Consider the following 13,970-nt stretch of genomic DNA (forward strand, 5'->3'; position numbering starts at 1 on the left):
CTTGATACAGATATTTTAGCATGTCATTGTTTTCTCTTTATCGCGTTCATCTACAATGAATAAATGAAAACCACTTATTTTTATGTAAAATATCTGATGGAATCTCTTGGTACCGGTAAATCATTACCTGATTTATATTGACACTATTCCCCTTTCTTGTTTGAGGAGCTTGAATAGTTTGTTTCTTTGATCTGTTTTGTATTCTCTTGTTTTTTTTTTTTTGGTCACTATATTTATACCTTACAATGTAAACTATGCTTTAAGTGCGCTAAAACTACCTCAATATGTAAGAAAATACTTTGTTCAAGATTATTCAGCTGACCTTAAAGGACTCTGCCACCCTGCCTTACAACTCATTTCCTGGATTTTCAACCCCTGTATATGTAGTCTAATTCAAAATTGGTCAAGTGAACTTAGTTTTACAATAAAAGGCTAGTTTTCATCATGGTCCTAACATTAGATCTAGCAAATATCGCACCTTACGCTAGCTGGCAAAAAGTTCAAAACAATATGGGCCTGTATGATACTTCCATTAACTTGGTGATAACAATATAATCAAAATACAATTCGAATTCATAAGAAAACTTTTTTGAGACATATTTTAGCACAGCTGGTTACACCCAACTCGGCGCTACGCACCTCCTTGACTATTTATACCATCTCATAATTCTCACACACGCTTATGGAATAATTTTTAAGTATCCGTTGGCGTTGTTTTAACACGTCACATAAACAGTGCGCTGTCACTTTAAATATAATTACAATTTATATGCCCCTTTTCTTCATCATGCCTACAGTTGTTCGATGATAGAAAACGATGGGTGGAACAATAGCTTACCATTGTTTTGGAATTGTTTTCAGTAATTTTTATGAATGTTCCACTGATTTGGCTATTACCAAACACTGCTGTTTGCCAGTGTCGGTTAAAAAATCCCTCCCTTTCAATTTGCACATAGATCAGAGGCGACCTAGTAGGCGTTTATAGATTATGTTAGCATAATTTTTGGAATAATTTGAGCAAACTGGCATAATTTCTGCCAAGTAGCAATGCTAGCATAATTCGCATATTTTGATAATTATCGGATCATTTTTGATGCTACAATTTGATCATTGTTCATCTCTACTCCCAAGCCCTTGGTGACGTTATTCGATGTTTAAAGTTTTAGTTCAAGTGGTAGCATTTGTAGTTCACTTGAATCACTGAGCGGCGTCTGAAATGGTCTGAGCCCGAGTCTGGGGTGCACCGGAACCGGAAGTCACATTGTAGGCCATGTATAGTCGTGTACTAGTGTGCACGTTAACATAAACCACATGTTTATTTGAATTTCATTGTGGGTTTGTTACGTTTCTTTCTTGTAGACCTACGGATTCTAATTAAAAAAGAACATAATTTTAGTATAATTTCGCCAAAAAAAGGATTGCTATTAGCATAATATGCTAACGTAATCCTAGGCCTACGGCCTAGCCTAAGCGTTTGTTGGGAAGTGAAAGGTACCTATTACTAGAACTGGAGTAAATGAAAATGAGCAACTAGGAATAAGAATTTTTTTTAAAAAAGAATGAAACTAAATTTTTTTACTGATCTTAGCAAAAAGGCAAATAAAGGAACGAATAAGATACCGCTAGTTACAGAATATAGCAGCTTGCTATTAAAAAGGGATAGAACTTTGTATCAGCTGTGATTGTCATTTAAGTACTTCTTCTGAAATGATAAATTGGTATGACCTTTTGATCATGAAGGATTATCTTCTTACTTTTTTCTCGGGGGTTTCCTATCAAACGGTACCGCAATTCCAATATACTCAGAGCTGTGGTGTCGTTACAACCTACGTTTAGGGTCGCAGATGATGGCGAGTCCGCAAGATGTGTGATGTACATGTAAAAACCGTTACTATAGGAAAAATTAGCAACAGCAAAAGTGACAACTACATTTCTGATTGTAACGGTAACTGAAAGGGGAAGTGCTTTTGTTACGGATTTGGAGTTGATTCCTCATAAATCTTAAAGGTTTTATTATAATGGGTTTTAAAATCAGTTTTTTTTCTACTAAAAAGCAAGTAAAAAAAGGAACAAAAATGTTACTTCACGGAAAAATTGGTGATGTGGACTAAAAAGGAAAAACATGCGTGCGCCGAGGTCATTAGAAGCTGTCGCCTATTTGTCTTCATTTAATCATTTCCACAGCTATGACTCTTTCACGGAAAGAATTTTTTTTTTTTTGTCTCTCATTTAATCTAAGCATGATTCAGTAAACTAAGAGAATTTTATTATCTGGAGTTAACAAGTTCTCATACATGAATACTCTATAGATATGATGCACGATCCTCGCAGTAGATAGCGCTATTTAAGCAATAGCGAAAATCAGACCTGAAAAAAATCAGGCCCGTACGGGATTCGAACCACTGACCTCTGCGATACTAGTGCAGCGCTCTACCAATTGAGCTAACAAGCCAACTGGGAGCAGGCCGTTAAGTTGATTCGTAATAAACCCGTGAAAGTGATAAATCAGATACAATGAAATATATGAAGTTCATATATTTTGAACTACGGTATTAGATACATATGATGCACGATCCTCGCAGTAGATAGTGCTATTTAAGCAATAGCGAAAATCAGAACTGAAAAAAATCAGGCCCGTACGGGATATGAACTTCATATATTTCATTGTATCTGATTTATCACTTTCACGGATTTATTACGAATCAACTTAACGGCCTGCTCCCAGTTGGCTTGTTAGCTCAATTGGTAGAGCGCTGCACTAGTATCGCAGAGGTCAGTGGTTCGAATCCCGTACGGGCCTGATTTTTTTCAGGTCTGATTTTCGCTATTGCTTAAATGGCGCTATCTACTGCGAGGATCGTGCATCATATGTATCTAATACCGTAGTTCAAAATATATGAACTTCATATATTTCATTGTATCTGATTTATCACTTTCGCGGGTTTATTACGAATCAACTTAACGGCCTGCTCCCAGTTGGCTTGTTAGCTCAATTGGTAGAGCGCTGCACTAGTATCGCAGAGGTCAGTGGTTCGAATCCCGTACGGGCCTGATTTTTTTCAGGTCTGATTTTCGCTATTGCTTAAACAGCGCTATCTACTGCGAGGATCGTGCATCATATGTATCTAATACCGTAGTTCAAAATATATGAGCTTCATATATTTCATTGTATCTGAATACTCTATAGTGTATGTATGACAATTGTCAATTGTCCATTGACATTATGGTGTAGAAATAGCCTCAAACCAGACCGGCAAAACTTCTATGTATCTTCAGGGTTTTCTTTTCATCGCGTCGTAGGTGACTTATATACGCGAGGCACGCTATAATATGGGGTCCGAGTACATGAAATCATGTTCCAATGCTGGCCTCATATTAATATATCAACAGTGATCACAACTGCGATTGAAAGATAAACAGGCCAATCAGATTGAATTATGTGTGCTTTCTTGAATTGGAAAATATTTCTTTAACAATGAGACTCTGACAGTTACATACTTGGATCCTACCCCCACAAAGCACCATGTATACACATACGGGACAATTAATTGAGTAGCAGCCTACGAGAGACTCGAACTTACTCGGTACATTTAAATTTACTTATACCGTTTTTATGTGCGAAATTACCCGTACAAATTTCATTAGCATAAAGTAGCAACTAGACAGTCAGCATGTCACACGCGACAGTCGCACATGTCTCGTGCCCGATCCGGGCATACGCGCACCTCACCTGATGGAAGTTGCGGCTTGTATACTTTGGTGCGTGTGTTGGGAACATGTGAAACCTTGATAGCTTAGCATTGGCGAGACGGCTGCTATGTTATCACAGGAATCACAGTACGGCTGGATGGTTTTAAATTTTGTTCAAGCCGCACTTATTTTCCTTATTTTGTTCATTTTATGTTTGTTTGTTTATTTTTTTATGGTTTTCGATATATCTGCGATGATTCTACTCGTAAAAGCGTTCGTAATTGAACCTGAACCCCTAGAGGAAAGATTATTCTATCAAAATGGCCTTAACCTGTAGTTTTACACATGAATGATCACTCAGCGTCGAAACTTCCGAAAACTTAGCCAAGGAAGACAACTCTTCTTTTTTTTTTTTTTGAACGCGGAACTATCACCTATTTATGGGAGTGGTCAGTCGTCAGTCTGTCTCCAGACGCCAAGGTACAGCGTATAACATTACAGCGTAAAAAATAGCATAATACTGGCATGAAGACAGATTAAATTTTATACTTTTGACCTTCCTTGAACTTAAACTGTTGACGGAGTCGCTATGGTGTCTATCCCGCCTTGAAAGAGTCAAACAGGAAATGTATAGGTAGGTGTGTTTCATGTGACGGACGGTAGTTTTAGCTCGAAGGATCAGCTATACATACGCTATTTTACTTTGTTAGCTCATTCATTTTACAGAAATATAGATACTCTCTTGTCCCATCAAAAACACCTTGCTCAAATTTAGTGTCGCAATATTGCTTTTGATGATGACTGAGACATGCCAAAAATAGCACAAGCCTCCCTTACTAAGTAGGAAATGCGTCACTGAAGGCCTGTCGCTTTCGGGGTAATTTTCTGAAAACAACATGGCGGAGTGGTTATTAGATGGGAAAATGAAAGTGACCTCGCGGTTAGGGCGTAAGGCTGAAGGATATCAGCTGGCTTCCGGTAGAAATGATTCGAATTCAAATAGAATTAACAAATGTTCCATTATAACTTCCAAACACAAAGATGTTCGGAGTATTTATGACTCTTCTTTGATGAAATTCCAATATGGGACGCTTATGGAAATGTCACCTTTTCATTCTGATCTTCAAGTGCTGGTGTTTTTTTTCTATTGCTGTTGTCGAGGTGAATGTTTCGATGTCAAAAATCCTAAGTGTAACACGTTCTAGGGGAAAAGGAGACTCCTTTGAGATTGAATTAGAGTCGAACGGCTGTCCAAGTTGTCAACAATATGGGGCTATGAAGACGAACAGTGTAGCAGGCAGTCGATGTTCGTGTTCTTGCAATGAAAAAGGTAAACGTACATTTTATACAACGCACACGGGAGAGATGAGGTGTGTGAAAGACAAAGTTATTTTGGCGGATGTACGCAGAGGTAATAAAATTATGTTTTATGCAGTTTTGAAACAGTAGATTTTTGTATTTCTAGACGAGTAATTAACAACATTTCATTGAAAATATCAAGCTTAGCACCCAGTTATCTTTTACTTTCAAAAGCAAAAATTAAGGTGAAAATCATCATTTCTTGAGCATTCAATCAACCGAGAAACAAAATTAAGACATTGTTAACTAGAATCTTCACTGAATTGGATTGGATTGGATTGAATAAGGTTCCATATCTCAGTAAATATAGAACATGTATCCAACAGGTCGAGTTATTATTTATTTTATTAGGTGGTAGTTTTGCTGGTCAGTGTAGAGTTGAAAGGCAAAGGGAAAAAATATTTAAGGTTGTTGGCTAACAATTTAAAAAAATATCATTAGAGCATGGAAAGTTATGTGGACTATACTAGGTGGACAAATATAATTTATTGTGCTCTGCCCAAGACTCTTTCTTGAACTTTTTTACCAAAAAATAACTTTCTTTTGTTCTACTGTAATGAATTGACTTGATGAAAAGTGGCTGGTTTAGGTGCGATTTTTGTAAAAAATATCCTGTCTTTTTTTTTTTTTTACCTTCATGATCCAGGAAATACTTGTGGCTTCTACTTTAATCGATCACAGCAGTTTAAGGTTCTTAACCTTCAGGCAAATGGACAAGAAAGACTGCAGCCTAATGATCTCTGTGATCAAATCCAAATTACTGGGTGGAAATTTTACTTAAACTCTTCATGGACTTCCTTTCCAGCTGATGATGCTTTCGGAAAGAAGCCACATTCAGCAACAACTTTCAGTGTAGGTACTCTAATTATAAACTTATTAACTCCCATACACCTTAACATCAGTATGCCTATTCTCCATACTGTTCTCTACACATTTCAAAGGTGCTGACAAGGAGAATTTATCTTAAGTAAAAAAATATTGTTGATCAAGAGCTTCTTTAGTTGGTGACCTTAATGTGTGAGTTGGTGATGATATTGTAGGGAGAATTTAGATGCTTGACATTCTAAGGGGTCAGAGGGTGAATAATTCCATAAGAGGCTTTGAACCTGGTATTGGATTGTACTGTGTGTGCATGACTGCATGTGATTCAAAGTACATGTTTTAAGTTTCAATGCTGATGTTTTTTAATGTTAACCCTTTGTCAGATCCATTGGCTCTCACGAAGGGCTAACACTCGAAACGTCAGCTTTGAAACTCTTTACTGTGGCCAGTTTATAGCATCAACTCATTTGATAAAACCAAAATTACCTTGTTACTCTCACCAAAGCAGCGCCATGGTTTCTTTGGAAATGTAGCCCCTTTATTTCCCAGAATCTTAGTGGCAATTAATTATGATTGTGGGAGAAGGGAGGAGTCCTTTATTGGGAGTCCAGTACAAATAATAGTAGCATCAGATATTGAAATAAATGTATTAAGTTGAGGTGGCAGGGTAGAAATCTGGTAAAAAGCCAACATGTAAACGATGTTGCCATAACTGCCACCCAGTTAGCCCAATGGATAGTGCGCTGGACTGTTGTGCGGGAGGTCGAGGGTTTGAGCTCCGGCCTGACCAACACTCAAGGTCTTAAAATAATTGAGAAGAATTTGCTACCTTTCTATAACATCGAGAAATGGTTAGATATTCTAGTCTTCTCGGATAGGGACAAGTAAATGGAGGTCCCGTCTCCTGCAGGGTTGGGGTAGGAGACGTTAATTTCCCACACACGAGATTACTGTGTGATGGATGTCCTCCCCTGGGTTGGGTTGGTGGGTTTGTTGTGAAAGCCATAAGTTAGATAACTCATTGGGTTAATTACATCACCTTCATTAAATAAAGAATATTGTATTGTATTATATTGTTTATGTTGGGTGTTGCCTGATTTTCAAAGTCAGTATTGCTTTTCTATTAAGACAATATGACTGTCAGTGAATTAATGGGAGGGTTTTTATTGGCCAATCAATTCAAAAGGATTGGAATGGCACTGGATGTTTAACATGGTGGGGTCCAAAAAATGTGGTATAGACATGTTACGTAGAAATTTGTAGGGTTTCTTATGCATACACCTGCACCAACTATGACAAATGTTATGACTATTAATCATTTAAATACAATATTATTAAACCCTCTCATCTAAAATGTGAAGCATAAATTATATAGTATTCATGTAGAGGAATTGAAAACCTGAGGTAATGCAGATATGTTTCATTTGAGTTTTAAGGATTACTTGTGACTGCAGAGTACAGTTAAACAGCTTTCTTTTCAATTGTTTTTCCACATGTGCATGTTTGAACAAGTTTTTGTTACCTCTTAGCTTTTCACGTTTAAAGATAAGTTACTTGCTTACTTATCTTACTCAATACTTGAATTCCTTTTATTATTAACCCTCAAACTCTCTATTCTAGCTGCTACACATTTCCTTGTAAATAAGTCTGCAAAAATTTTGTGTTAGTTCAAGATGACGCCTCCTACCTGATAAGTTCAATTGAGTATTCTCATTACCCATTTGCTGGATAATGTATGGATATTTTTGGGAGAAGTTACATGTTAATCACTTCTGGGAGTTACAAGTCAGAGCTCATTAACTTGATACCTACATTATTTTGCATTCAATTGGTCTGGCGAACAATGTACCCTTCATGCACCTGGAAACAAGTACTTGCACAAGTGCTGTCATAAACCTGATCAAATTTTTTAATTTTTCAGAAATTATTCAAACTAAAACTTTTGATTTATTTTTTTTTTAAAAGTGGAATGGGAACCCTGATTTCCTTTACCAAGGATTCCTGATAAAAGTTATGTTTCAGTGTACTCACGAAGGGACGACAGACACTCGTTGCCTCATATTTAAGGCTGAAGGAACACATCAGTGTAAGTTTCTTGAGAGGTTATTATTTTTTTTTAAGTACTCTGAGGCTTATTTTTCAAATTTCAGCCACAGTGATTATCAATTGCCAACAACATAAACTAATAAAATTGAAATTTGTATCTCAGTGCAAACAAAAAACTAAGTGTGTGTTACAATAAATTTGTTTCAAAGATGTGGCACTGTATCATGTTAAGTTTCAAGAAAAGTTCTCAGTGTAAAAACTGTGTGCTCATATAGATGTTTTTCAAGGTGGAAATAGGGGAAAATGTGTGGTGTTAAATTTCTGATATATGTTAATTCTTATACACTTCATACACTTCAATGGGGCAAGAATCATGTATACTTACCATACACACAGACTATGTAACATATTACTCAGTGACTGAGGGATTTTTCCCCCTTGAGGCTAAAGAGGAAAAATGTGCTTTTTTGCAGGAGGGAGGGTTGTTCTCATTAAATGTTTTTGCATTGAGGGGGTACTTAGTCAAACCCCATGCTTTCTTTGTAATGAAATTTGACAATGTCTGATGGAAAACCATTGTATGATGATTCAAGTTGAACTAAGCTACAAACAGCCTGTTAGGACAGAGTGTAGACTATGAAATGCAGCTTTTACATAATCTTTGTCACCACCAATTGTTTCCCTTCTAAATTCAGATTTTAACATTTCTACAACCACACCACCTACACACACTTCAACAGAGAAGAGCAGTGTTGAGGTATGTTGTAAATACATCTATGTAAACCATATGCATCTAAAAGTGAAGTTACCTTTTGAATGATGTTAACCAATGTATTCACAGATTAATTTTACTCAATATTTGTGTTGTTAATGATCACCAAGGTTGGGGACAAGCAAAAAATTTTTAATCTTTGTCCTTACTTTACATTACCAGAAATGAACTATTACATAAGAAATGGTCTTTTATCTACAGTGTTTTGGAGATTATGATGCAAGTTTTTTTCACTGACTTCAGTTAAACTTGATGTGGTGTTTGTGAAAGTGTAGTGTGATTGTCTGGGTGAGTGTTAAGTCCTGAGAAGGACTGTTGTAGGTGGTAGTGACTGACATTTCAACAACCTGTGCAGAAGTCATCATCAGTGTTATTGATTATGTTTTGCCTGCCACAGTGCCTCCTTCCACTCCCAATAGTATTGAGTAGCTGGCATTCAATTGTCATTCAAACGTGATGAGATATCAGGAAAAAAGATTTAGACCACTGTTCCATTGTGAAGAAGCAGCAATTTTTTTACTTGTAAGACCCCCCCGTCCTCCCCTTCCTCCCCCCCCTTTTCTCATCTTCACTGTATTTGTCTGGAACCACTAAGCACCAAGCTGCAGGAAGTGGTCAGGCACTGTACACAATAATGGCACCAACAATTACATTATAAATCAGGGATTGACACTAACGGTAGCCCACTAGCTACAGCCTAGTAGAAATTCAGTTTTGGGTTGTGGATTTCAGTTTCCACTAGCCAGTTTGGCTAGTAAACAAACTGACATTGTTGTAGCATGTAAGATGTCACCGGCCACTTGGCTAATAGGTTGAAAAGTTACTCAGTCGAGCCCTGATAAGTGGTGATAATTTTTCTTGTAATTCTTTTCCTTACACAGACATCAAATGAAGAAAATACAGAAACCAACAGTCCATTGCCGACAGTTGAATATTCAAAAGCCAATGACAAGAAGATCTGGATAGCTGTGTCCTTGGGTCTGTCTGGTGTTGTTCTCATCGCCATCATTGCCATTGTTGTATTTCTGGTGTTAAGGTGTCGAAGGAATTGCAAGCAGGAAACAACAGGTGTGTGAAGAGGCTTCTGCTTGCCTTGTAATGGTGATAATATGTATGCAAATGGGAGTTTGAGTTGTCAGTCGTTAATTTTGTTGAAGATGTTATATGTACATTTTTTTTAATCTCAGACTGACTGACACAATCAAAAATTGCATGGATCATTTTTTTTTTTTTTAGCCAGAGAAATTATGCCAACCATGCAAGCTAACACTAATACTTTCAAAATATGTTTTAATAGTAGAAGAAGCAGTAGTGGTAGGGGGGCAGTAGCAGCTGCAGGGGGAGGGGGAAGGGGGTGGGTGGCTGGTTGTGGGGGGTAGTGGTGGCAGTAGCAGTACTAGTAAACTGTATTTGAGTGTCATTTGTTCTATTGTTAACACAGTGCTTGATGATGTGACTTAAACCCTTTTCCTCCCTGATCTCATTAGTAACTCCTTACTGTCTGCCTCCCAATTCTTCTAATATTAATTTGGATCAGCTGATTATTCCCTTATTGATACTATTCCTTCTCGTCACTTGTCTGGTTGATATTGTATTAAATTACCGTGAGGGGAAACTCTATCTCGGTCACTCATGGAAATCAATAAGGGGTTAGCATCAGTGGCACACATAGCTGCACCTTGAGTGCCACTTTAGTGTTCCTAGCACATCAGTGATACCCTGTGTTCTGTCACTGAACAGAAGCAGAACAACATGGGATCGATTTATGAATTAGACATGGCCCTTAAACAGCACGTTAACTGGACAGTCTGTTATCTTTCAGAATCCCGTCGTCATCCTCCAGAGCAGCCTTCTGAGTCGGCATTTTGTTCTCCTTTGCATGACTATGAGTATGTGCATTATCCTTGTCTAGTCAATGGTTTAAGGAGTCCAAGGAAAACAACGGGTAAGTGGCAGCAATAGCCTTTTTTGGCGACTTTTTTGTATCAGGTTTTCTTTTTTTTCCCCAGAACATGTTGTGTTACGAAACCAATTAAGGGATGTGCAGAAGACTATTGTATTAGAAGTCTAGCCTACGATTAGGCTCCTGCTAGAGGGGCCAAGTAGAAACTTGCTTTGAGTGGAGTGGCCGGAAGGGGGGGAAGGGAGGGAAGGGGGAAAGGGAGGGAAGGGGGAAAGGGAGGGAAGGGGGAAAGGGAGGGAAGGGGGAAAGGGTGGGAAGGGGGAAAGGGAAGGAAGGGGGAAAGGGTGAGTAGGGGGGAAGGGAAGGAAGGGGGAAAGGGAGGGAAGGGGGAAAGGGTGAGTAGGGGGGAAGGGAAGGAAGGGGGAAAGGGAGGGAAGGGGGAAAGGGTGGGAAGGGGGTTGGGGAAAGAGGGGGAATGGTGAAACTCTCTCATATCTGCCAGACTGAGGTGTTCGCCACGGCAGGGTGTAGTCGAGGGCCACTCGTATGACAGGGTTTGTCAATATTTGACATATTAGTTTAATATTAATATCATTATCATCATCATCATCATCATCATCATCACTATTATTATTATTATTATTATTATTATTATCATAATTGACCTCGATCATATCCGTTCCCTCAGGAAATGCCATGTATGAAAGAGGTGAAGACAATAAGCTGATCATCTGGACACCAGGTCACAGTGGAACACTCACTCGACCTGCCGAGACTGCAGCACCACGCCTACCTTATCAGCGACTTCTGACACGAACATCCTCGTCAACCCCTGACAGTGCCACAGGAATCAGACCAGTCAGTTCCCCTGGGATGGAAACTGACTTTCCTTATCAGAAGCTGGTTAGGGCTACAACCTCTTTGCCGAGGACAGCAGGAACATCGTCTTCTCCTGACTCTTCTAATGTAGTCAGCCCTGCCAAATCTGCTCTTGTGGAGGAGGATGTCTTTCCTTATCAGGAGCTCTTCAGGTCGACACCATCACTGAAGGGGGAAGCACCTTGGCGAGAGTGTGGTCAAAAACGGTTGTCAGAGGTGGAATCAAATGGTGAAGGAGTGTCTACTACGCCATATCAGACTCTATCTTTGCAGAGAAATCAACTGGTAAGGTGTTCACGGGATCAAACCCAAATTCTCAGAACTTTTAATCGATGACATTACCGTCATTCTAGTTGGTAGAATTGATGTTAGGTTGTAAAGGGTTAAAGGGGCCGCCAATCCTTTGTTATCTAACCTGTTTTTTCTAGCTGTACAGCTAATCTAAGGGATCTTGATCGTCATGGTTGGGCTGTCATATAACTTGTTTAGTGCATTGTTCAGTACAGAACAAATTATCAACGCCAAAATACTTTGCGAAGCTCATCATTTCGGTGTTTCCAGTTTTAAATCAAATTGCGATCGCCGTTTTCTTTCTTTCATAAGTACCCCTTAGACGAATTCGACGGATATGCTAGAGTTGAGGATGTGGATCCACAAACGGAGGATTTTGAGTACGATTATGCTCGTGTTGAGGTCGATCCGGTGGAACTACGGAATCTTTTCCGAATTTCACACAGCGATGACACTGTCGACAATACTCCGAATACTTGCATGGAAATAACCATTGGCGATCTGAGCAACACCGCATCCATTCCAAAAACTATTGTCAGCGAATCGTCGCCCTCGCAGTCATGTCGAGATGATCCTGACTCCTGTACGTGTGAGGATGTTGTGAAGAGAAAGAATGACTGTTGCGTGCACGGAAATGAATGGCTAAAACCACAGAATTTGCATCCAGCAGCTTCTTATGAGGATTTATCTGGAGGCCGCCCTGAAGAATATGAAGAAATGGGAAAGAGAAGGAGTGTGATGACGGTGGAGGATAATGAACCAAAGGAAATTGAGGACGACAACGGTCACGAATACTATGTGCTTGAAGCTGTGGATGAGTGCGATGAAGGTACATGATCATTTTTGTCTGGATTATTAATTGTATCAATTCTGAAAGGTTGACTTTTCGAGGGCTAACTCATTCGTTTGTGCAAAAAGAAGCAATGAAGCTCTAACGCTTGACACGTCAGGTCTTCGAAATTCGCTACGCCGGTTCAGCAAACATTGTCAGACTATAGCTGATAGCCAGGGCTCAGTTGTTTGGAGTCCGATTAGCGCTAACCCAGGATTAAATTTTAATCCAGGTTTTTATATTTCTCTGTTCAACAGCCGTTTTGAGATAACTTTCCCAATTCGTTTTTAGAGCATTCAATCATCAAATTGTAGACAGGTTGAATTAAAATGAATTTGAACAACCCTACCCAGTTTAGTGTTTTACTTTCCCACCGACGCAGCATAACAGTGGTGTTAGACACTCCTATTAACAGCCTCGTTCTCTCTCCTTTTGATGTGTTCTTTGTTTAAAAAAAAATTCCTATGTCTGTTTGCTTGTGTGTTTCCCGTTTGCTTAAGACGAAACAGTACAGCTGTTTTAACACTAGTTTGTTTCCCTAGTAAGAAATTCCTTTAAAAGTTTTCATTAGCAGCGCTATTCAAAGAATAAGGCGAGTTTTTCCATGCCCATCTCCTTAATCCAAGAACTTACAAGCTGGGTTCTGAGCTAGGAGACTTAGCAAGTGCAACCCTCTCTGATATAAAACAAATTTGCTGGTTTTAGGGACAGGAAAAGGTTGTTCCTTGCCCCCCGCCCCCCCCCCCCCTTCCCAGTTGTGTTATTCCCTGCCTTCCTAATCGCTCCGCTGACGCTTACAGGAGGCGAGAAGATAAAAAACAAGAAAGGCGTTTTTCTGTGTAATCCTGGCATATGACACTTCGAACTGGTTTTTTCTTTTTTATAGGGGAAAGTGATGATGCGCATTAAATGTTGAAGGCAAGAAAGAGAGTTTTGAAATACCTCCACAACCGTCATTACATTTTTGTCATTTTTCTTTAGCTTAATGGCATATGATTCTGTCGGACAAAATTATATTTCAGCTATATAGATATGTTAAGATATATTTTTCAAACCAAGAGAAAAATTAGTGAAATGTAAACAGACTGTTTCTAAAAAAGCTCTTAAGCCATATCCTAGCGTAGTATTTATTGGTTTTAAATTTGACTTAATTGTACATTAGTTCCATTTGTATAAATTTTACTTTGCTTTCATTAAACAATGGTCTTTCAATTGCCAATAATTTTCTTGAGTGTCTGTGGATACAAAATTGCCTTTTTTAGTGGCCACAAGCGGGACACAGTTTAAACTTTTTAGTCTCAACTTCGTCATAGACGTCCGATGTTTAGCGCAAGTGCGTCATACTCCTGCACATTAGCCTATAATTAGCCCTTGTC

At 38.7% G+C, this 13,970-nt stretch overlaps 1 protein-coding gene across 1 annotated transcript; it reads left to right on the forward strand.

Moving 5' to 3' along the window:
- Positions 1-4,555: 4,555 nt before the first annotated feature.
- On the forward strand, positions 4,556-13,806 carry LOC111344652 (uncharacterized). Its single transcript, XM_088760498.1, has 9 exons — positions 4,556-5,101; positions 5,696-5,901; positions 7,837-7,957; positions 8,613-8,674; positions 9,571-9,757; positions 10,512-10,634; positions 11,281-11,756; positions 12,075-12,591; positions 13,481-13,806. Exons 1-9 carry the CDS (start codon positions 4,774-4,776, stop codon positions 13,501-13,503), a joined length of 2,043 nt encoding a protein of 680 aa, XP_088616624.1. The 5' UTR covers positions 4,556-4,773; the 3' UTR covers positions 13,504-13,806.
- The last annotated feature ends 164 nt before the right edge of the window (positions 13,807-13,970 follow it).

This window comes from Stylophora pistillata, chromosome 5 (genome assembly GCF_964205215.1).
Source record: "Stylophora pistillata chromosome 5, jaStyPist1.2, whole genome shotgun sequence".
Lineage (NCBI taxonomy): Eukaryota > Metazoa > Cnidaria > Anthozoa > Scleractinia > Pocilloporidae > Stylophora > Stylophora pistillata.